At 39.6% G+C, this 25,098-nt stretch overlaps 1 protein-coding gene across 2 annotated transcripts in view; it reads left to right on the forward strand.

The window, feature by feature from the left end:
- Positions 1-796: 796 nt before the first annotated feature.
- Positions 797-25,098, forward strand: part of Ralgapa2 (Ral GTPase activating protein catalytic subunit alpha 2) — a 315,000-nt gene continuing 290,698 nt past the window's right edge. For both annotated transcript variants that reach the window (XM_070006662.1, XM_070006663.1), the window contains exon 1: positions 797-1,027. In XM_070006662.1, the coding sequence (XP_069862763.1) occupies positions 922-1,027 (106 nt within the window). In that variant the 5' untranslated portion in view covers positions 797-921. The remainder of the gene's footprint in view (positions 1,028-25,098) is intronic.

Consider the following 25,098-nt stretch of genomic DNA (forward strand, 5'->3'; position numbering starts at 1 on the left):
ACCCTTCCTACAAAGCGGGAGCTTGAGGTGCCCTCTGAGGTAGCGTTCTCTGTCCTTCAAGTGCAATTAGGTCCCAGGAACCTAGGGAACTGGCTGGACTCCTCATCGGGGAAATTAGTGTGAAATTAGAATCACAATTTTGGCACCTACTGACTCCCTAATTATGAATACATAAGCTAAACCTAGAAATACTTTGCATTTTAAACGGCTTGCAATTTTTTTTTTACAGAGCTTTTTGTTTTTGTTTGTGTTCCTTTTGCACCAGGAGGAAATGGGTTGGGTCCCCAAGGTGAAGGTAGGGCAATACCCCCCCGCTTAGGACACAGTATGTCCAGATCCTGGAAAGGAGGGCACAACACTGGACTTCATTTCCCAGGAGCGTTTGCAGCTTACGGCGGGGCGGGACCACGTGCTCATAGCTCCCCCCCCTACCGACTCTTTGCGTGACAAAGACTCGCGAACTTGATTGGAGGGCCTCTTTCATAGTGCATCCTGGGACTTGTAGTCCAGAATACATTTGAGTCAAGCTTCTTTGTGATTCGCGGCGCCGACTCTACGCGCGTCCCCGCTAGGGATGAACAGACCGGCTGGTGTCAGGTGAGGTGGGTCTGGCCCTGTGCGCGCGCACCGTTCCCGGTGGGGAGCGAGGAGGGAGGTGGGGGCCGGCCTTTATCTCCCGCGGGGCGGGGCCGTCGGTTCCGCGTCGACGCCGTCTTCCTGGCTCCGCCCCTTTGCCGGGCTTGGCCCGCCCCTCCTTCCTGGAGTCACTGCTGAGGCGGCGGCGGCGGCGGTGGCGGCTGCCGGGAGGGGGGCGGCGAGCGGCCAGCACGACTCGCGCGGGTCCAGACCTTATGTGGTGACTCTCGTGCTGCCGTCAGCGCCTCCTGCCCCGCCGGCGGGGCTCGGGCTTCTCGCGGCGGGATGTTCTCCCGAAGGAGCCACGGGGACGTGAAAAAGTCCACCCAGAAGGTGCTGGACCCTAAGAAAGACGTGCTGACCCGCCTGAAGCACCTGCGGGCGCTGCTGGGTGAGGCGCGCGCCCCGGAATCGGGGACACCTGCCGGGGGCGCGGCGGGGGGGGGCGCTCGTCAGTGACCGGCCCCGAGACCCCGGAGCGGGTGGGGCGCGGTGACCGGGTGGGGGTGCCGGGGCGGGGGATGGGGTGGGCTCCGACCTCCTCTCCGTCCCGGCTGTGGGGACCCCCGGGGCATTGTTCCGGGAAAGCTGCAGCCTGGCCTCCGGCACTGTGCCGCGGTGCCCGAGTGTAAACTTAACTCTGGGTGTGTATCCGCCTGGTAACCTCGAGGCTAGGCACAGCGGTGACCCTGAGTAGCCCCTGTCCTCCCCGGCAAATACACCGAGCCCCAAGTGGCAGGCACCCTCGAGCGTGCGCGCGCACACCACACACACACCACACACACACACACACACACACACACCACACACACGCGCACACACACACACAACCACGCATGCACCCCCCCCCCCCCGCACACACACACCGTGAACTGTCACAGCCCCACGTTTTAACATTTTAATATTTGAGGCTGATACCTTAGGTAGACCTGAGAGCCCTAAGTGCTGTCAACTTGAGCTGAAATTGAACTCTCATCTCTCTCACTCTCTCCTATTTAAAATTTTGACTTTTGAATACAAACCCCCTAAATAGACTGATTCTCCAAATGTAGCTGTCAAGCAGTCTTCCTATGCCCCCTTTGAAAAGTTAAGTATTATTTGGCTTTGGCTTTTCTTTCTTTAATTAAAAAATGTATTTATTATATATTTATTATATATTTACTATATATTATATATTATATTTATCACATACATATGTATATATATGTATACACACACATATATATGTATATATAAAATCTTGGTGTGAAGGGAGCTCCTCTGCCTGTTTGGAGGGAGGGGGTTTTTCTTGGGGGTCAGAGAAGCTGTTTGCAGGATGACAACCATGGTTCCATGTTGTCTTTTATTTTTATGACCTTCTGGGTGGAGGTTCTGCTTGAACACAGGTGGGTCTGGAATTGACCTGTGGTGAAGCTCACCCACTCCTCTTTGGTCTGAAGTACCCACAGGCCTCTAGTTGTCTGTTGCTAGTGATCTTCCCTCCTCTTCCCCTAACTTGCCCTCCTTTTTTCCTTCCCCTCTCCTCCTTTCCTTTCCTCCCCTTCCATCTCCTCTCCTCTCTCTTATCCTTTTTTTTTATCACCTTATCTTTCCCCCTCTTAACTTTTATTTGAATTGATAATCTGTCTATGGACAGACTTATCTATATGCATTTTGAGGTCAAGAAAAAGTCACCTATGTTTCTTTTCTTTTTTTTGGGGGGGGGGGAGGGCAGATGGGATATACTTACTGGTGCTGTCCCTTAGATTTTTTCTTCTGAAGGCTGTTTCTCCATTCCTTGATCCTTGGTTAATTGGAGATAAAAGTCTTGTGGACTTTCCTGCCTGGGCTAGCTTTGAACCGAGATCCTTAGATCTCAGCCTCTGAGTAGTTAGGATTACAGTATGAGCCACCAGCACCTTGCTAAATCACTTAATTTTAATATGGCTATCCCTTGAGAAAATATAGTATATTGATTTTATATATGAGAGTTTAAAATATCTTATTCATGGGATATTTAAGGGGGAAAAACATCGAACAAACCAAATTAAGGGAAAAAAAACAGGCAACATCAAACCAATCAGCCAAAAAAAAAAATCTCCAAATCTAAACACAAACAAACAAACAAAATAACACTAAGAACACAGCACCCAAGTGAAATTACCCATCTCAGATTCCTGGAGATAAAACTTTCTTGTTCAGTTTGGAATGAAATGTAAATCAGTTACTGTTACAGGGATTAGTTTCAAGACTTTTGAAAACAAAATGTCGTGTTTGTGGTTGAGTTGAACTTTCCTCTTCCTGTAGTAAATAACACTTGCACACAGGTTGCTTTGTGACTGGGTTCTTGGTAGTGACTGATTAACACCTTCTGTAGGGACATTTTTGATAAAGGAAAGTTGAGCAGTATTTTTAAAACATTTGATACTTTGGGACTTTTTGTGCTAGAGAATTTAAACCTTTGTTCTGTCCAAGTCTACAAATGTAAGTTGGCTACATTTTATAAAGACAGAATCCATTAAATCTAGATCAGACTGGTTTCATAGAGATACTCAGTCCATGGCTACCATTGTGAGAAAGTAGATAATTTTCAAGGTCATATAATTATAGTTCCTCTAAGGTGCATATATATAAAGCACACTTCTTATTTCATTGAGCATATTATGACCTCAGATTTGTAAGGTGAAGAAGTTGTTTGGATTTCCCTAGGTGTATTTTGTTGTTGTTGATGCAGTTGTAATGGCCAAGATTTCTTTGTTTACTTCTTTGATCTTTATCTGTAGGGACTAGACTTTTTGTACAATTTGTCTGAGGACTTTTATTCATAAAGTTTAATGTAAACTTTTGGGCACTGCCTATTTAAGAATAAAGTTTGCTGAGAAAACAAAGGGCTTTTGAAGTGAGACATAGGAATTAAACCAAAATCAAGGAAACTGAGGGAAATTAGTAGTAATCACTATTGTATTTTAATGTATATATTTTATGTAATACTTGTTTTTTACGTATTTTATCTTCAAGTGATAATAAAGAGGTTATTTTTTCCCATATGTAAGGGTATTACAACTTACCTGAGTTTGTAGCCTGTCTCTGCCATTTGCAGCTTTATGAACTTGGGCTAGTTACTTACTCTGCTTTGGAACCCCAGTTCCTTTACCCTCTTAATTGAATATGGTATGGTATGGTATGGTATGGTATGGGTTGAGTATGATGTGTAAGTGACTTCAGCTCGGAGGAGTCATTTAACAGCTCCCTCTTGCATTGCCTTTCTTCCACCATTAATAGAATACAACAAGTATTTTCCCCACCTTTCCTAATTTTTGATAATAGCAATGGATTTATTTTTTCTTTATTAAAAGTAGGTTGTATTCCATACAATTTTCTGAGAAACAGTTGTAGAGTGTGTGTAGAATAATGTCTTAGTATTATGATAATGGCTCCAGACATGCTTTGACCTGAATAAATATTGTAGATTGGCCAGTTTCTTCTTTCTTTTCTTTTCTTTTCCTTCCTTCCTTCCTTCCTTTCTTTCTTTCTTTCTTTCTTTCTTTCTTTCTTTCTTTCTTTCTTTCTTTCTTTCTTTCTTTCTTTCTTTCTTTCTTTTTTTTGGTCAGTCACAGGGCTTGAACTCAGGGCCTGGGTGCTGTCCTTGAGGGTTTTTTTCCCCTCCTGTTCCAGGCTAGCCCTCTACCACATTGAGCTGCATTGCCACTTCTAGTTTTCTGGTGGTTAACTGGTTACTCTTAAGCTTTCCTGCCTGGGCTGGCTTAGAAGCATGATCCTCAAACCTCAGCCTCCTGAGTAGCTAGGATTAGTGACACCAGTGCCCAGCTTGGCCTGATATTTTAAACTTTATTTTCAAGAAGAAAAAAGAGAAGCAATGCAGGCCTTACAAGGTATCAACTATGAACTAAATTTGATAATGTTTATTAACTGAATTAGAGGAAGAATGAAGAACTGAGTTTGGGGAAAGTAGATGAGTAAACAAAGCAAAATAAATAAAAAAACATTTCTATGTATCATTATATTGCTCAATCAAAGATTCCATGTCCAATTGAAAGTTGGGTACCTAATATGAACCTCAAAATTATATTAATATGATAGGAAGGGTCAATGTAAAACAATAGTAAGCATGATATTTAATATAAATGCACAGTTGATTGTGTTAGATTTTGTAGGATTTCAGAAGACAAAAAAAATGACATAGAAACAGCATCTTAAAGGTGCTTTAATTCATGCTAGGGCCTGAAGAATGTTTAGACTAGACTCCAATAGAAATGTAATGTGAGCAGAGCATGATGGTGCATGCCTGTAAACCTAGCACTCAGGAGATTGAGACAGGAAGATGTAAATTTCCAGGGTGGTCTGGACTATATAGTGAACCCTTGTCTCAAAAAACCAAAATAAAAAGTAATGTGAGCCACATGTGTAATTTTTTTTTTTTTAGTAACCACAATTAATAAAAAGAAACAGGTGGAATTTTAATATATTTTATTTAACCTCATGCATCAAGTATATATATTGTATTAATAGATAATATTCAATATTAATATTTTAAATTTTCATTATGTATATGAAATCAGTGTATATATAGACTGTATATTTCTTTATATTACATGCATATTTATTTTTAATTTATTTTATTTTTGCCAGTCCTGGGGCTTGAACTGAGGGCCTGGGCACTGTCCCTGAGCTTTTGCTCTTTTGTTCAAGGTTAGCATTTTACCACTTGAGTCACAGCACCACTTCTGGCCTTTTCTGTTTATGTGGTATTGAGGAATCAAACCCAGGCCTTCAAGCGTGCTAGGCAAGCACTCTTACCACTAAGCCACATTCCCAGCCCTACAATGTATATTTATATTCTCTATGCTTATAGTATATATCCATACTTACTAGCCACATCTCAAGTATTCAGTAGCCAAATGTGGCTAGTGACCACACATTGGACAGAGTGGGATCAGTATTTGGGGAAATAGAAGGGAGCGTTCCAACCAATCCAAGGAAGATGGAAGAAGAGGTAGAAATATAGTGATGTGGGAGTAAGGACACCAGCATGACGCTCCCTTTTATTCTGTGTGGGAATGATGAGGGGGTAGCATTGGGCACAGAGGAGCATTACTCTGAAAACACCAACAATGTTCAAAGGCTAGTGTCAAAAGTGTGCAAATGTTAGGGGTACAGGAGAGTGGTGGGGAGGAGAAGGGGGTCCAGATTGTATATAGGTTTGTTTGCCTCAATTGGTAGTTTAGCATCTATCCTGAAGGTGTGGAACTTTTTAGTAGGCCGGTGGATAAGACCCAAGAATCATCTTTTCCAGCAGGCCAGGTTGGACAGTGTGGGAGGAGAAGAACTGAAGGCAGGGGGTTCATTGAGGGGATTATGGAAGTAATAGAGCGTACAGATGATGGATTGCCTGAAATAAGATGCTGTCAGTGAATGAAGAGAAGGAGTGGGTTCTAGAGATCTGAGCAATAGATCTAGTGAGTCTCTGTAGGTGTGGTAATGAAAGCCAGGGCTGCAGAAATAGACCCAGGAATGGTAAGTGTAAAGAAGAGATTTGAGATTAGAGGCTGTGACAGTCTAGTCAAATAAAAGATTTAGACTTCAGATTTGGAACCAGAGAGAAAACAGTTTCTTACAAATGCTCTATTGACAGAGCAAAAATATAACATTTAAAGTTATTTCCTCTGGCGCTTCTATTGCTTTAAATAGTTCACTTATAATTTCAAGTAATGTTCTCCTTTAAACTTAGTTCATTAGTAGTATTTTTTTACACTTTGCTCTCTCTTTCTCTTTTGGCATTACTAAGGTTAGAACTCAGTGCTTTGTAGACTGGTGCTTTGCCAAGTGAGCCTCTCCCCACCCCATCCTTTTTTGCTTTATTTTTCAGATAGGCTCTCACATTTTTGCCTGGGTTGGCACTGGCTTCCTGTGTAGTTGGGATGACAGGTGTGGCATCACCTCCAGTGTTTTTATTGGTTAGATGGGCTCTTGTGAACTTTTTGCTCAGGATGATTGAATTGAAATACTTCCAATTGTTAGTTCTGAAGCAGCTAGGAGTCTACAGGTGTGAGCTACCATATCTGACCTGTTCATCTTGTTTATAACTACAAACATTTGCCAAAATAATTTGCCTTTTCGTTTTCTTCTCCTTTGTTTCCCTTTCTAATACAGTTTTGCTGACCTTGAGCTTTTGATCCTCCCGTCTCCACCTTCTGAGCTTATCAGGAAGAATCATAGATGTGCCATAATGCCTCCCCTCTGCTTTCCTCCCATTACCCCTCTTTTATTTCCCCTTCCTTCTGTTTTTCTTTTTTCTTCCTCTGATATGTCATACCTCTATAATCATCTTCGGAAACAACCTTTTCTATATATTGTGTTTTTTTCCTTAGAATAGGTGTGCCAGTTACATCGCTGGGCTTAAAGCATGTTTATGGTTTGATCCACATTGCTTTCGTCTGTTGCTCCATTGGCCCTGGCATCACCAAGGGTTGAGACTACCATTTTTACTGTACCCTGCCTAGCAAAAAAAGACCTTTATATAATTTGATATCTCATGGCAGGTATTTTGGATAATGAGAGTTAATGAGAGTATATTAGAGCTAGAGAAATTGGGAAGGAATTATGGCTAGTGATTGGGGTGGTAAGTTTGGTGTTCTACATGTTGAGAAGAGGTAAGATCCGAATATAGTGTCTGGGAAGAAGATCGTGGAGTGTAATGAGAGGATAGAAGGCTATGATATGGTTGTTTATTATCATGATCTCATTTGACTCTTCCCATTACCCTGATGAAGGTAGTGTTCCTGCTTTCAACCTATAGAGGAAACTGAGATTCAATAACTTTGTCTTCTAGCTCCTAGCCTGTAAGTGGCAGAGCTGGCATCCATATGTTTATGAAGCCAGTGCTGTGCTTCTGTTAGTTATCTGATTCAAAGGAATATTTACTCAACAAAACATATATTTACCCATCAGAATGAGTGTTAACATATAAATAAAGACTATTGTTTTTACATGTCTCCCCAAAATGTTGCTGTGATGTTTGTAGCTTTTTTTCTGGTTTGTCTATTATCTTCCAAGGAAGACTACTTGGGAAGATGGTATTTGATGTGAGCCTGTAAGGAGATAAAAAGACTGCTTTTGTGTTTTAGTTTTCATTGACCTCTCTATGCCCATGGCAGGTCTAGCAGGTAGGTGGTAAGATATTTGCATAGGCATTAATGCCTCATAGGCATTCTACTTCCAAAACAAAACTGGTAGATATTATTTCAGGTTCTTCATGCAGTTCTAGTTTGATCACAGTTAGTTGACATTGTTTGAACTGAAGACATTTTGTTAAAATGCTCCCATTGTTAGATTTTTCACCAGTAACTGATAGTTGGTAAATTCCTAGATGTAAAATGAACTTCTGATACATGTCTCATACAAGTACACAGTTCCTGCTTCTGGGGGCTTATGTTTGTCTAGATGTGAAAAAGGTGAATCTATGATATATGCCTGAGCTCAGAAATTTTGTTTGCAATAACTGGAAAAAAACAACACGTTTTTACCTTTTGTTATGAGAAGGAAGGTCCAGAATTGGTAGGTCCAGAATGTTTAATTTTGTTTGTAAGCACTTTATTTGTGGATAAGCATAAATACTGTTTGTGTTACTAATTGTTGGTCTCTAAACTGAGTATCAGACAAAACTATAGGAAAGTTGACATTTTTTTCTCTTTTTTTCTTTGTCAGTTGTGGGGGCTTGAACTCTGGGCCTGGGCGCTGTCCCTCAGGTCTTCAGCTCAAGGAGAGCCCTCTATCACTTGAGCCACAGTGCCACTTCTGGTTTGCTAGTGGTTTATTGGAGATAAGAGTCTTACTGCCAGGTGCTGGTGGCTCAAGTGGTAGAGGGCTGTAATCCTAGTTACTCAGGAGGCTAAGATCTGAGGATCTCGGGTTCAAAGCCAGCCCAAGCAGGAAAGTCCATGAGACCCTTATCTCAAACCTCTCAGAAAACTGGAAGTGGTGCTGTGGCTCAAGTGGTAGAGCGATAGCCTTGAGTTGAAGAGCTGAAGGACAGTACCCAGGCCCAGAGTTCAAGCCCCACGACCGACAGAAAGAAAAAGAAAGAAAGAAAGAAAAGAAAGAAAGGAAGGAAGGAAGAAAGAAAAAAAGAAAAGAGTCTCATGAACTTTCCTGCCTGGGCTGGCTTTGAACCATAATCCTCAGATCTCAGTATCCTGAGTAGCTAGGATTATAGGCATGAGCCACTGGCACCCGACATAACAGAAGTTGACATTTTCTTTAAGTTGACTTTAGTAGCAACTGATTCCACTTAAACTTTGAAATTATTCTAAAAAGAATAATAGAATTGCTGTTCTGAAAATTAAGAATAATTAATATGGCTGGATGCTAATGGTTTACACATACAACCAGGAAGATGAGATCTGAGAGTTGTGGTTCAAGGCCAGCCCAGGCAAACAAAGCACTTACATCTAATTAACCAGCAGAAAGCTGGAAGTAGAGCTGTGGCTCAAGTAGTAGAGTGTCAACCATGAGAAAAAGCTGAAGGGCAACTCCTAGGCTTTGAGCTAAAGTCCAAGTACATAAAGGATAATTATTATGAAAATGTAGTAACCAACTATTTTGTCCTTGGATTAAAAATAATTCAGTCACCATTTTTTGTACATTGTGTGTAAGTGTGGGTGTATGTATTCAACTTAATAAAGCATAAGCCCAATATTTAGGACTTAGAAAGAGAAATAGGTATCTAAACAATGGGACTTGCCAGAGGGCTTAAGCTGCATGGTGGAATGGGTTTAACTGTAGAGGTGGTCATAGGTACAAAGGAGGAGCAGTAGCCACCCCTCCAGAAGATTTCAGAAGTTCAGGTCTGAGGTTGGATTTGAACAATGGAAAAGGGACTTGGCCAAGTTGTCAAGTTGGGGAGAGTACATCAGGGAGAAGAGCTTGTGCCAAGGTAATTGTGTGAGGCACCCTGGATTTAAGTGTACAGTGGCTTTTACCCTGTGATACAAGTAGACAATGGAAATCTGGTGAACAATTTTATATAGAGAAAGAGTCAGAGCAGTTGTCCTCCTTTGATGTAGGTTCTGGGAGTCCCAGTCTTAGAAGCTGGTAGAGAGGGAGTTTCCATCTTAGTGGATTGTAAGCTCTTGAAGGTATATGCTGGTGATTATTGGGAGACACCTACATCAAATTGAATCCCACATTCAAAGGATGCAGAAGAGAAATAGAGAGTAGAGAGATGGGACGTGAGGGAGAAGCACAGACCCTGAGTGAATGGAGGGGTTTAGCTCTCCCTGTGCCGGTTACTGGATGTTACAGGAACTGGTAACTTGCTTTTTCCTTAGCTAGATTAAGTCTTGCAACTGAGAGAGTATCAAATTAATGTGCTAGGAAAAGAGAGATTCTAGTTCGTGTGTGTGTGTTTGTGTGTGTGTGTGTGTGTGTGTGTGTGTGTGTGTGTGTGTGTGTGTGTGTGTGTGTGTGTGTGTGTGTGTGTAGATAGAATTTTTATATTTTTAAGAACTAGAGATTTGAATTGTAAAATAGGAACAAATGAAAAAGAACAACATTGAAAACACATAATGGGGTGTAATAATGGAGGAAAGGTATGATCTGCAGTAGGTTTAAAGTGGAGGGCAGGGTGGTAAGCTTGATGAGAGGGACACCTCTTCCTCCGAATCACTTGAAGAAAGCAAGAATAGGGGTGATGGATGACAGACATGTGAAGAGAGCTCCCATGTCATGATTTTGTTCTCTTTGTGAAGGTGTAAAGGTAAGAGGTGAACTCATGTATCGAGCCAGAATTTTCACTCTCATGGTGATAGGATCTTGGTATGTCTTGCTCTTTCTTTTGTGCCATATGTCCCCCTTAAGAAAATACTGTTATCTGTAAGGGCTTTTTTCCTGTTCTTTTTGGGAGTGATTTCATAAATACATTTAGTTAGAGGGGGAAAATTCTTTATAGAATGAGGATAGTTTAAATACAGCAGATGTCACATCTCCTGCCCTACCACTCATTGTCCATGTCCCCCTTGGTGGGTATGAGGTGGGACTCCTTTATGCCCTCTGAGATATTCCTGCTTGCTGGCTGTGAATCTGGTGTTTAAGGGTCATTTTGATTTTCTGAACTTTGCCTTACATATGATTTAACTCCACCAAGACATAACTATAGTATTAATAGCTTATGTTCATGTGACACTATACTTGTGGGGTAAAATATTATATTCTCAAGTTAGTTAAAAGTGCTACCTTAAGAAATGAGTTCTTATTAATCTTAAAAGCATTTATTAAATATCTGTTTGTGAATGTATTTTAGGTGGTCTACAGTGCAAGTTCCAGCCTCCTGGTTTTGTCAGTTCAATTAGTTTTTTATTTTTTAGGCAAGAGGATGCAAATCTAATAGCAAAACCAAACAACTGAGAATTTGATGGAATTAAAAGAGGAACTTCAAGAAATTATATGTTTTAAAAGACTTATCTTAGATTCTTAGTAGAGCTTGTGTCTGAGATAATTTGGAATTCTCAGTTCAGAGTTTTAGCTTTGAGTTTTAGAAGAAATGTTTTATAAAACCTTTGTGTCTTTTATATTGTTTTAGAAGCTGGAACCAGATATGGGAGATATTGAACACTACTTTGAAAGTACTTGTAATCTCTAACAGTATATACATGCTTTGATTTCACTATTATAGTGGTTTAATTTTTCAAAATCCCTTTTTGATGCAGTTTAGGATTCCATGGATACTATACTGCCTTATGTTTGACTTTAAGTGCTAGCAGATAGTTGTTGGTTGTTAACCATGCTTTCAAGGCATTGCTTGTGTCGACTGTAGCTGTGAGAATGCACTGATCCCACTTATACTGTGTGCAGCGTGATTGACAGCTTGGCTTATGCATTCTGAATCTACCAGTTTTGAGCCAAAGTTGAGCTTCCCTTGGACTATTCCCAGCCTATTATTGAGCACAGTGGGAAAATTAATGCTGCATATTTCGGTGAAATCCAGATTCCTCTGATGGGCACCTGGGTTGAGGACTTCAGCTTTGCCAAAATTATCTCAGAACTGTGCTGAAGTCTTGAGACTCTTCCTACTCAACCTTTTTTTTTTTTTTTCTTTCACAGAAGTCAGAGCTGTATTTGTAATCCGCAGCCTCTCGTTGCATTCTACAGCTCATTTCCCCTTTAACTTTCTCAGATGTTTCTCCCTGGAAAATCTCTTATATGTTTAGTTTTCAGTATCTATTTCTCAGAGAGCCTAAACTTAAGACACCTTCTGTTTTCCTACAAGGTATTATCTACCCAGCTCTGTAAAATTCTTCTAGGACATAGAACAGACATAGAACGTAGACATCTTCTACATGCTCTTATCCTGAAGTCATCTTTCCTCAGACTTCCCATAGCATTTTGTAACTCTAATTTGAAGTTAGTGTCCTTGGGCTTTGTGTGTGTATGTGCCTGTGTATGCACACACATGTGTACTACTACTGAGGCTTGAACTTAGGATGTCGACTCTGTTCCTTAGCTTTTTTGCTCAAGGCTGGTGCTCTACCACTTGGATTACAGCTTCACTTCCAGTTTTTTGCTGGTTTATTGGAGAATCTCATGGACTTTTCTTTCTGCCTGGGGTAACTTTGAACTGTGATCCTCTTAGCCTTCTGAGTAGCTAGTATTATAGGCATGAACCACCTGCACCTGACAAGACATGTCACTTTTAACTGAAATAGAAAGTAAATAATGAACTGGAAAATTCTTGAAACTTGTAAGAGAAGTAGTTACATCCTCAGAACATTAAAAAAGAATCCTACATATTAACAAGAAATATTATGTAATGTTCAAAATATATGTATATACAAAGCCATAAATGAAGAAATGGCAAGACTCATGTTTTAAATATTATTTCCACTAACAATTTAAGATATAGAAATTTAATATGTATAATATTTGTCCCATGATATTAGCAAAGCTGCTATTGCTTTTTTTTCTTGATTTTTTTCTTTCTGTGTACTATAAAAGTTTTCTGATATACATTTGATAAGGACTGTAATTTTTTATAATCTTTCTGGAAAATAATTTGTTGATGTTTATCAGTGATCTTTAAGATGTATTTATCATTTCTTCCTCTTCTAGGAAATTATAATTGATGAAATTCAAATATATTCTATTGAGAAATGCATTGAAATATTGTTTGGATTTTTATCAAACCAAAATTCATATAACATAAAATTATAAAATGAACACTTATTACAAAGTGAACACTTCAGTAGGTCTTAGAGCACTGACTGCTTGCTGTAGGACTACACCACCTTTACCTCCAGAGCATTTTCATCACTCAACAGAAAATTCTAATAATTGAGTACTTACCTCATAACCGGACTGGGCTTTTTATTTTTATTATTTTTAATATTATAATAAATAAATATTATTTTTAATATTTATAATAATATTTATAATAAATAAATAAAATATACTACCAGTATATTTTGAGTATTTGTACAAGTCAGGACTCATGGTTGCAAGTAACAAAAACCCAGTTTAAACTAATTTAAGCAAAAGAAGGGATTGAGTAACACAGCTAACTAAACAATTTCAGGGTACATTTGACATTAGCAATAGCCATCCACAGAATTATAAGCATTGTCTAAGGGAATTCAGTCACATTCATCTCCTGTTTTCTTACCTCTGTGCTTGGTAAAAAAAAAAATACTCCTTTCTACTTATGGGTTTTATGACTTCGTTTTATTCTTAGGCCAACTCACCCAAGTATAGACTTTGCCTGTCTGACACAACTCTGCAGTTAGTAAGTAATAGGAATATTATGGTCCCTCCCCTCAGGCCCAAGTCAGTGCCTGAGAATCTCTCTGATTGGCTTTACCTGGATCATAGCCTGGTATATGCTAACCATGAGGTTGGAGAGATGGAGTCAGGTAAGGAGATGAGTTAGTTTGGATCATTTGTCTTATTGGTAGAGATAATGTCTCACTTTGGTTCCTATGTTTCTAAGAAAGTAATTCTGGAAGGCATTCTAGCTTATTCCTACATAATTCTCTATGTGTCTGTTTATACCACAAAATGAAATTCATTGATTTTGTGTGTGTGTGCTAATTATCCTAGATCATTAAGTAATCCATAAATGACATTTCACTTAAGGCTGTGGATGATATTTTAGGATTATTTATTAATTTGAGGGAGATGAAGTATTGCCCTTTGAAAAAATAGAATTGGCCACTTTTTAAGTTTACCTATGTTAGACTATCTTCATTTGTTAAAACTCATTCTACAAATAGTTATGAGGACCTGCTATTTGCAAATGAAGCTCCAGGTCTAGTGGAACTCCCCTTCTATTAAGGTAGATGGATGACAATAAAATAACAAATATTATTTCCATGTATTGAATGAAACTTGACAAGAGTGTGTATATGCCTTTGTCAAGATGCTGGTGTTAGGGGAGGCCTTTCTGAAGAAGAGGAGTTTAGACTAAAACCTAAGTTAAATGAGGGAGCAGCTTTGTGATTATTTTAGGAAATAGTATTCCAAGCAGAGGGAACAGTAAGTGCAAAGGCTTGTAGTTATATAAATAAGCTCTGAATCTCACCAAAGCCCATAGAGTTAGAAAAGAGAAGGAGCAGGGAAAAGGAGCATGGTTTGGAGAGGAAGTATAGGTAAATCTAGGTGGGGGTACATCTTACTCTAAGTAAGAAAAGATGGGGAGGGGCCTCAAAGAGTATGAAGAGCAGAAGGATCTGATCTGACCTTTAGATCTGTAAGAATCACTATGGTTCCTGCATGAAGAATAGACTTGTTTGGTTAACTTACCAAAGACTGGTTTTATGATTATGAGCTTTCTTTACAAAGTTTCTTTGGTTTTATTAAAATCCTTTGGCTCAACACGGAGCAATGACTTGTGGCAGAAAAGAGGAAAGAGAAAGAACAATGATATTGGAAAAGTGAGTGGTCATTGAAACCATGGCATACACCTGCGTGAAGAAAGATGGGGCAACACAGCCGGTGTTCCTCCTTACTGGTGGAGCAGTGATGAGGGAGCAATGATGAGAAAACAGGGTAGGAACCCTAAGTGGCAGCCAATAGGACAAGGAATTTAGAGTGCATATGCTGCCACCCACACAGTGGACAGAGCGTATAACAAACAATACAGAGATGGGTTTGCTGTTATCCCAAACTGTAGTGACAGGCAAGGGCAGACACAATAAAAAGTACCTCAGATGTTGACAGGAAATTAGAGATCTGCCTGATGCTGAGTGAAAAAGAATGAACATAGGGAAATGTTGAGGGGACAGTACATTAATAATTTACCTAGATAAACAATTACAAAAGGCAGTAAACATTGCAGATTAGCTCTATTCTAGATCTCCACTTAATTAAAACCCTGTTTTGCTGTGTTTTGTGTATTTCTTAGAGACCTTGAGGGAACCTAGATCTTTGTGTTGAAAATACATGATTTATGCTAACTATTGTTGGTATACAAGCCTTATTTGGATAGGTGGCTGTGATTGAGATAGTTAGGAACTACCACAAGAGGACAGAGTACATTTCTGGGCCCTGAGTTTGTTCCGTGTAAAAAATCACAATATATGTTTTCTTTCTTTCTTCCCTCTTGCTGTTTCAGCTACTATAGCAGCCCAACACCTGAAGTCCTTTAGACTTAACAGAACTCTCCTTCTATTAAGGCGGATGGGCAACATGTAATAACAAATATTATTTCAGGTATTGATAAAAGAAAAATGAAGCTTGAGAAGAGTATGTCTGTGTGCCTTTGTCTAGATGCTATGGTTAGGGAAAGCCTTTCTGAAGAAGAGATAGTGACTGTCCATTAGACCAACTCAGCACATCAATAAAACTTGCCTCTCCTTTTATTTGGAGAGAAGACTAGTCTCCTCTTTGGTCAATAGTGACTCCTTTCTGCTCAAGCCTTTCCTGTATTCCCATGTACTTGGTTTAGTCTCATTCCTGTCTCTGTCCAAAGATCCTGTCTTTGGTAATATGGTGATTCAAACTGGAGGTTAGACATAAGAGGAGGATCTTATGATAGTGCTCTAGAACTATAATTTCTGAGTATAGATCATATCTTTAGCATTGTAGTGTGTTAATAAAAAGACTGTTCTGGTTGTTGACAATCAGAAGTTGACTTGTGGTCTAAGGCTAGGTCCTGCACGTGAATCTCCCTTTTGCCTTCAAAAATGGCATGCATTTGCTCATACCTTCAGTAGCTGGACAGAGGCAATTTCTTCTTGCTCAATATTCTATTTTTTTATACTTTTCAGAAAATGTCTAGATAAGCATAGCTTTTCCTAAAGACAAAAAAATTTCAACATAATCTAAATAATTAGCTCACTACAGGCATTATTTACAATATATGTGCTATTACAGAAATATAATTAAGATATTGAACAGGAAATCTATTTATTATTTTTAGAGCATTTTAGAATTGATAAAAATACTACTTTATTATTTGGGTTTTGACTTTTCTTCAGAGTTGAACAGTATGACCTAGTGAAAAGTTTGGCCTGGTGTCATTAGTTGTTACTGCTGAGTTTTTTTTCTTTTGTTGTGTATAGTCTGGCTTTGTAGAACATCTCTTTCCAAAACTCTCTAGAACCAGTCCTCCTCAAGAAATATATTTTTAAATATGCTTTTTTATTGTGAAACTAGTGTACAGAGGTGTTGCAGTTACATGAGTAAGGTAATGAGTACATTTCCTATCGAGCATTGCTAATATTTTTTCCTTGTTCTGATCATTACATATTTAATATGAAATTTTCAAATGCAAAAGCAAATACATTTTTTTCAAAAAGTTGGAAAACCTTCTTAAATTTGGCAATCCTGTAATAACTATTAGTTTTTTTTAATAAACCTGGTCTGTGTTTGCTGTGCTGTTTCTGTTCTCTATTATATGCACATACATACATACAAACATGCTCTTATACATATACATCCATGTACAGTTACACACTCATACAGACCTAACTACATTATACATGATCTGACACTATTATTTTTGACATAACGTTTCTTGGATATTTTTATTCATTGGTAAGAGAAGACTTACATAAATCCTTAAATTTGCTATTGTCATAATCCATTAGATTCATAATAAATTCTTTACCACCATTCTTCAGATTGTGAGTTTCAGTCTCTTACATACTGTCAGTTTATTGTGTGCCTGGGAATTCCTCCTAGCAAACAGGATAAAGATTGTCAGTTGTTTGTAGTAGAGTGACAGTGTCTGGGCTGCTGACTGGTAAGGGAAGAATGATGATTTTCTGGAAGCAAAAATTAGCTCCTCATGGAAGGCCACTGCACTGAGTCTTTGCTGAGGTAACTTCATAGGGAAGCCCTCTTTTTAATTTGTTCTAAAGAAAGGTTGTTCTCTTGGAATCTGGCTTTAATGGCCTTTTAAAGTCAACCAACTTCTGGACCTTCTTTTAAGTTTAATAACTATTTAATTTTGTGACTTACACCATCTCCTACATTCTTTCCTTGTTTTAAAACAAAACATATTTCCAGGTATGTTTCTCAATACCTTCTCTATCATCAGTTGAGCAATATGGGATCCTGACTGTGTGGGTACCAGACCTGCTGGTGAGCCGCCCTTTCTTTCTGCCCATTCTTCCTACAGGCATTAAAAATCCTACCTGCTGCCTGTTGTTGCTGGAGGGTTAATTGAGTCAGTATTGCAAAGGTACTTTGTAAGCTTTTATTATTATCATTAATAATAATTATTTGACACAGAACATTATTTGATGGCTCTCCCATCTTCTCTACTCCTTTTTTGTTTCCTTAGTTGTTAAGAATGGAAAAGAGTCAGGCACCAGTGTCTCATGCCTATAATCCTATCTATTTGGGAGGCTAAGATCTAAGGATCATGGTTCAAAGCCATTCCTGGCAGGAATGTCTGTGAGACTTTTTTTTTGGGGGGGTCTGGTCGTGGGGCACTGTCCCTCAGCTCTTCAGCTCAAGGCTAGCCCTGTACACTTGAGCCACAGCGCCACTTCTGGCTTTTTTCTTTTTGCTTATGTGGTGCTGAGGAATCGAAACCAGGGCCTGCCTCATGCATGCAAGGCAGTGCTCTATCACTTAGCCACCTTCCCAGCCCCATCTGTGAGACTTTTATCTCCAATTAACCATCAAAAACCAGAAGTGGAGCTGTGGCTCAAGTGGTAGAGTACCAGCTTTGAGCAAAAACAGCTAACATCACCTAGGCCCTGAATTTAAGTGGTATTCTTTGACTTTTCCCTAGTGTGTAGTTCAGACTGTAGTATAGGCTAGTCCCAAGATCAAGAAAAGGCAAAGCAATAGTTCATTTGACTTTAAAAAGTCTGATATAACTTGATTTCTATGAAATGAATATATTTAATATATAAATATACAAATACATTTGATTTGAACTTATTTCATTAGTGTATATGGTATGTATTGGTATATATGGTATATGATTTGTATTGGTACTTGATATCATATTGATACTTGATATCTATTGAACAAATTTGATATCTATTGAACTTTCCACTTAAGAATTTTTGACATGAATATTTTAAATACAAATATCCATACTTTGAATAGCTCTAGCTATATAATATATTTTAATACACAATTGTTTTTTACACACAGACTTCTGTCAGTCTTGGATAACAAATATTAACATCTTATTTCTAGCAGTTTTGCTTTGACATCTGGTTTACTTTATAAGTTTAAAGAAATGAAAATTGTACACCTTAGGAAATAAAGTGGAATGAATATAATTTTTACAACCATTTCAGTTGACATACACTTTAAATTTGACAGCCTTTAAATTTGACAGCACACTATTGCTGCTGTCAAATATATGTCAGCTATCTATAAGACTCTTTTGGTTGCAAGTAACAGAAAACTAAAATATAAACAAACAGTAAGGATTTTTTTCTCCTAAAAAAGAGGTCCCAGGCCAATTCTAGTACTCAGCAGGAGAATGTTGAATTGGAGGCAAGGCCATCTTGAGCTATATAGTAAGGCCATCTCAAAACAAGGGCAAAAAAACTCCCTGGAATAAAAAACAAAATCAAGCTGGGCGCCAGTGGCTCATGCCTGTAATCCTAGCTACTCAGGAGGCTGAGATCTGAGGATCAGGGTTCAAAGCCAGCTTGGGCAGGAACGTCCATGAGACTCTTATCTTCAGCAAACCACTAGAAAGAGCGCTCGCCTTGAGCTGAAGAGCTAAGGGATAGCGCCTAAGCTCAGAGTTCAAGCCCCACGACCGACAAAAAACAAAACAAAACAAAAAAACAACAAAATAAAACCCCCCAAACAAAGGTCTAAAACCAAGACAACTCTTGGATTAATTTAACAATTCAGTGATATTGACAGTGCAGGCTCTTTCTGCCTCTGCTTTTACATTGTTAGTGTTGCAGGATTATCTTTAATGTGACGAAATGCCCACAGCCACTCAGAATAATATTCACAGGCAGATCTTCTTAAGCCCCTTTAAGGACCATGAATCATTTCACAGATACCTCCATCAGACTTCCTTCTATTTGGACTCACCAGCATTGGGTCACAGGTTTGAACCCTTATAAGTTACTGGCAAGATGTATACTGCCATCATAATTGACTCAGCTGCATCAGGTCTCACCCCTAGTATTCAGAACTGGCTAGAACCAACCCCCCCCCCCTGCCCTCCCTCGAGGGGCATCACTCTGTGGAGGAAAGTCCCTGAACAAACAAGGCTCTGTTAGGAAGAGTAATGGTCTATTTGTAGGGGGTGGTGAGCTGGAGTGGATCCAACAGTGTCTGCTCTAGGCTGTTCTCACTTTTTTGCAATGCTATGTAGAATTTCTAAGGAAATGAACTCAATAATAAAGTTTTGAATGTATATTTTATGTTTTTTTAGCTTATATTATGGGGTGATTTTATTGTTTCATCTCCACACATTTATGCTGTATTCCATCAACTTCACCCCCTCTAACACACTCCCTGTCCTCCCTCCAAAAAAGAAGTCCCAGCAGGTTTCCTTGTTCTATTTTTCATAGTTGCAAATAATCTCTTTGGACAGTATTCAACTTCCTTTATCTTCCTCACCAGCTCAATCCCCTCCCACAAGAACCCACCTACTGACAGTCTATTTCTCCCCACCCCATTGCAATGCATCACAAATTATCCATCCTCTTTCTTTTTCCTTTATAGACAAATCTTTTCCAAATTTTAACAGTATAACTAGTATGTACAGCATTGTTATAATGTGCTTAAGAAACAAGTCTATCAATGAAGGTAAAAAGACAAGTTTATGTACAGCAGATAAGAATATGTAATTTATGCTCTAATATGCCTCCAAAGTATAATGCCAGGTTTCTAGCCTCCAGTCTTTCTTGTGGGTCAGGCTAGTGGAGGTTAGGCACAGGTTAGGCTAGTGCTCTTGGCACTAGCAGGGCTGAACATTGGCCATTGGATTGAGAGTATGCACCTCTTCAGGGCAGGAGCAACCAAAGCTGGATATCCCTGGATACTTTCATTGGGTGGGCGAGTTTAAAGTATCTATTATTATATGACACAAATGAAAAAATCATTTGTATTTCACACAGGCCAATGTGCTAGGCTCCCCAAAAATAATTTCACTTGAATCAAGGTTGAAACTAAGACTAAAATTATTAATTTTTTTTTTTTTTTTTGCCAATCCTAGGGTTTGAACTGAGGGCCTAGGCACTGGCCTGAACTTTTTTGCTCAAGGCTAGTGTTCTGCCACTTGAACCACAACTCCACTTCTGGCTTTTTGGTGGTTAATTAGAGATAAGAGTCTCATGGTCTTTCCTGCCCCAACTGGCTTCAAATTGTATTACTCAGTTCTACCTATCTAGGATTATAGACATAAGCCTCCAGCTCTTGGCAAGACTAGGATTTTATCGAGTAAATATGTTGAACAGGAAAAGGAACAGGAAGGTTGAGGGGCAATGAAAGGGATAATTGAATAGAGATCAGAGGAAAACAAATTGGAAAGAAAGACAGGACTTTAGGGACCTTATATACAGTGGTAAGGTGGTTGGGTGTTTAGAGTCAAGAAGCCAGTAGGGTTAAACTGTTGTTAGGATTTGGGTATAAACAGGTTATGAGCAGGAGAAAGAAGAAATGGCAAGTAACAGGAGAACGAATTGTTTGAAATTGAGACTTTGGAGGTGAGAAGTAATGACTAGGTCTTATACCTTGCTGTGGGTGTGGATGGTGGAAGTAGGGTGCCAAACAGCCTCATTAGAGATGAGGAAGTTAGGCATCATCCTGGTAAATGTTGAAATCATCAAGAATGAAGGCAGAACTGGTTAGTAGAGAATCTGGAATCTTTGGAAAACGCCTGGGGTGTGTGAAGGTCACACTATACCACTCTAATTGATGGAGGTTGTTGGTATATAGACAGATACTATGAGGAACAAAGAGAACTTTTTATGTGTGAGATGGTAAGGACCAGAATGGTCTGGAAATTGTAGTGGGAGCAGGGAGGCCACACATATCATCTAGGTCAAGTGATATGTAGAAAGAGGACAAAAGCCTTCTCTGATAACTGTAAGGGAAACTGTTCTCAAGGAACTGCTGGTTTTTAGGAGGAGCCCAGGAGAAGGGGGAGATGGTTAGGTATATAGTAGAGAAGAGGAGATTTCATGAGCTTTCTTGGATAAAGTAAGTGGGAGGATTGAATTAGGGATGCCCAGAGTTATGTGTGAATGATAGTAAGAGGTGAGGATCTTGGGAAACAAGGGATTTATTATCATAGAAACCTGAATATAAGCCTGATGCAATGTCTCCTGATGTGTACCTCAGAAGTGGCCTGAGATTCCTTCTAATATAGTTCTGTTATTGAATCTGTTTTTTTAGGAAGCTTATGGTAGCCAAGTGAAGAAGAGAGGATAGGACTTTTTCTTTTCTTTTCTTTTTTTTTTTTAACAAGGAACAAAGAAGGACCTCTGTTACTCTGAGTATGGAGTGGACTCAGGAAGGGGTCAAAATTGCCTTGATTACATTATTAGTTAGCTTCTGAATGATTTCAGAAGTAGTTCTTTATTAAATATGTATAATGCCTAAAAGTAAATGAAGATCAAAAGTATGGTACTTCTTTAGAAATTTTTTTTTTGGGGTCCGGTTGTGGGGCTTGAACTCTGGGCCTGGGCGCTGTCCCTCAGCTCTTCAGCTCAAGGCTAGTGCTCCACCATTTGAACCACAGTGCCACTTCTGGCTTTTTTTTTTGCTTATGTGGTGCTGAGGAATCGAACCCAGGGCCTCATGCATGCAAGGCAAGTGCTCTACCACTGAGCCACCTTCCCAGCCCTAGAAATATTTTTGACATTTAAAGTATGTAAAAAGTATACTTGTTAAATGGATTTTGATCTTTTAGTTCTTTTTTTTTTTTTTTTTTTTTTGTCAGTTGTAGGGCTTGCACTCAGGTGCTGAGAGCTTTTACCACTTTGAGCCATAGCTCCACTTTTAATTTTCTGGTGGTTAATTGGAAGAGAGTCTCATGGACTTTCCTGCCAGGTTTGGCTTTGAACCGTGATCCTCAGATCTCAGCCTCCTGAGTAGGTAGGATTATAGGCGGGAGCTACCAGCGCTTGGCTGACTTTTTGATTTGTAAAGCTTTGCAGAAGTTTCATAAATAATCTTAGACTGGAAAAGATATATAAGAGATGAGAAGGTTAGGGAACACTGAGGATGTGGGGGAACTATGGGGCTAGGGATAGAGTTTCTTTTCTGATCTGACTTTGAAGTAGGACCCTGGAAGAAATTTGCTGTTGGTATTTGGATTTGGGGACAGAGCTTGGACTAGAAGCCCGAGATGAGGATCAGATTTTGGGGAATCTGTCTGATGAATCTGCAGGAGGAGTGGGCTCCCCAACACAGGAGTGACTTATATTGGATTTCTTTTTGGAATTCTTTGTAATCCTTGTCTGCAGTCAGAGTTTCTGATCCCTACCAATTTTTAATTGAGTCAGAGGGAATTGTGGGGAAGAGGACATATTTTAATTTTTGTGTGTGTGTATGCTAGTCCTGGGGTTTGAACTCAGTGCTTGGGTACTTTCCCTGAGCTGCTTTTGCTTAAGGCTAGTATTTTGCCACTTGAGCCACAGCTTCACTTCTAGCTTTTTTGGTAATTTATTGGAGATAAGAGTCTTATGGACTTCCATACCCTGGCTGCCTTTGAACTGGAATATTTGGCTAGGATACATGCATGAACCGCTGGTGCCCAGCCATTTGTTGTTGGTGATGGTGGTATGAACATGTGGCTTGAACTCGGGGCCTGGACCTGGGCCCTGTCCCTGAGCTCTTTTTCTCAAGGCTAGTGCTCTACCACTTTGAGTCACAGCTCTACTTCTGGTTTTTCTGATGATTAATTGGAGATAAGAGTCTCAAGGACTTTCCTACCTGGGCTGGCTTTGTACACTGATCCTCAGATCTCAGCCTCTTGAGTATATAGGATTATAGGCCTGAGTCACCAGCACCCAACCCAGTCATATTTTAATTTTTAAACAGTGAAGTTTTAATATTTACTTCTATAATAGTTATGTATCAGTTTTTAGCATGCATAAAATACATGTGTGTATGATAAATATGATGATGATAATTGCAATAATTTTTTAAGGGTCATAGATGTAGCTTAGTTGTTGACTGCTTGCCTAGCACTGATTTTGATCGCTTGTTAAATTAATATAAATTCATTTTCAAAGTAATAATGACATGTTTAAATGTTTTGCTGTTGAGTGGGATGCTTCTGTTTTTTCCTAACATAGCATGGAGACATAGTAGATGGTGCATAAATAGTAGATAAGTTAGTAACATGAATTTTGTCAGTTATTTAGGGGGTCAGCATACTTTTGCTATCATTATCTTGAAAATATTAGGAATATAGTTGCAGAGTGGCTCTTCATCGTTTGTTATTCTGTCATATTAATCTTGTATCTAGGGTAGAAGCCTTGACCACTTTTTCTAGTCTGAAGGAATCTTTGTCCATTTTTTTTTTTTTTTTTTTTTGGCCCAGTTATGGGGCCTGAACTCTGGGCCTGAGCACTGTCCCTCAGCTCTTCAGCTCAAGGCTAGCGGTCTACCACTTGAGCCACAGCGCCACTTCTGGCTTTTTTCTTTTTGCTTATGTGGTGCTGAGGAATCGAACCCAAGGCCTCATGCATGCAAGGCAAGTGCTCTACCACTGAGCTACCTTCCCAGCCCCTCTTTGTCCATTTTTATAAGGGTTTTGCCATGATTTAAAAAATCATTTTCTTATTTGCTATGATCTTCAAGTTTTCTTGTTTGTAGGAAGGGATTAATCAAGCCTATTGACATATCTAAAGCCTACTGACTGTTAAATTCTTTCAATGTTGTTTTCTTGGGTTTGTGGAGATCTGACACTGTTTATGGGATGGTGGGAGAGACTGAGGCACACAAGTATGAGGATCTGCTGAGACCAGTAAACTCGATGACTAGTGAGAGGGGGAGTTGAACATGTCTTAGCTAAGGGGACTGAAGGGACTCTACGCTTCCTTCTTTGTCCTTTTCATTCTATCCCATTCTTTTTTTGTTGTTGCTGTTGGTCGTGGGGCTTGAACTCTGGGCTTGGGTGCTGTTCCTGTGCTCTTTAGCTCAAGGCGAGCACTCTACTGCTTGAGCCACAGGACCACTTCTGGTTTCCTAGTGGTTTATTGGAGATAAGAGTCTCACGGAGTTTCCTGCCTGGGCTGGCTTTGAACAGTGATCCTCAGATCTCAGCCTCCTGAGTAGCTAGGATTACAGGTGTGAGCCACTGGTGCCTGGCTTATCCTATTCTTGATCACATCTCAGTTTCAGATTCTGATCACTGGAGGGCTGAAGACTTGTCTGATAAGCTTTCTGCTATGTAAACTAGTATTTCCATTGCTTCTGTATTTGCATTTAATCAGCATAGCAGACATTTTAAAAGTCTTTATAAAAAGGTCCTTTTAAGATATGAATTTCCCTTTAATAGTAATGAATGATGTTAAAAGTATTGCTGGACCACTGAAGCATAGATTCCTTGGACATTTCCTGTGTAAATTTTGTCTTTTTTCCTAGATGAGGCCACCTAGATAAGGTATTTACCTATGGTTAGCACTTTATAGCACTTCACTGCGTGTACAGGAAGTTCTCAGGTACATTGGCTGTTGTCAGAAGGAAGAGGCCTTCCTGACAGTCTAGCCAGCATAGGTCATTGTTGACAGAAAGTTTGTAGCAGCAGACAAACTGTTACTTGGATTACTTACCCCCCCCACTTCTCCTTCTTTAAGGGAGGGGGCAGTGCTACATTTGGGGGTACTCTCATAGACTTACTGGCTCTCATAGCACTGAACCTGTTTTGTGCTAAGTTTCTTCTTCTGCATTGGCATTTCCACAGTAGTGTTTCATAACAAATCATCCTCTGCCTTTGCTGCTTGCATGAGCCTAACAGAAACAAGCATCCCTTTTCCTCCCTTACTCTGGGTCTGTGCTGACTGGGGTGGTTTCTACTAATGA

Source organism: Dipodomys merriami, unplaced genomic scaffold (assembly GCF_024711535.1).
Source record: "Dipodomys merriami isolate MVZ:Mamm:240054 unplaced genomic scaffold, mDipMer1.0.p SCAF_7, whole genome shotgun sequence".
NCBI classification, from domain to species: Eukaryota; Metazoa; Chordata; class Mammalia; order Rodentia; family Heteromyidae; genus Dipodomys; species Dipodomys merriami.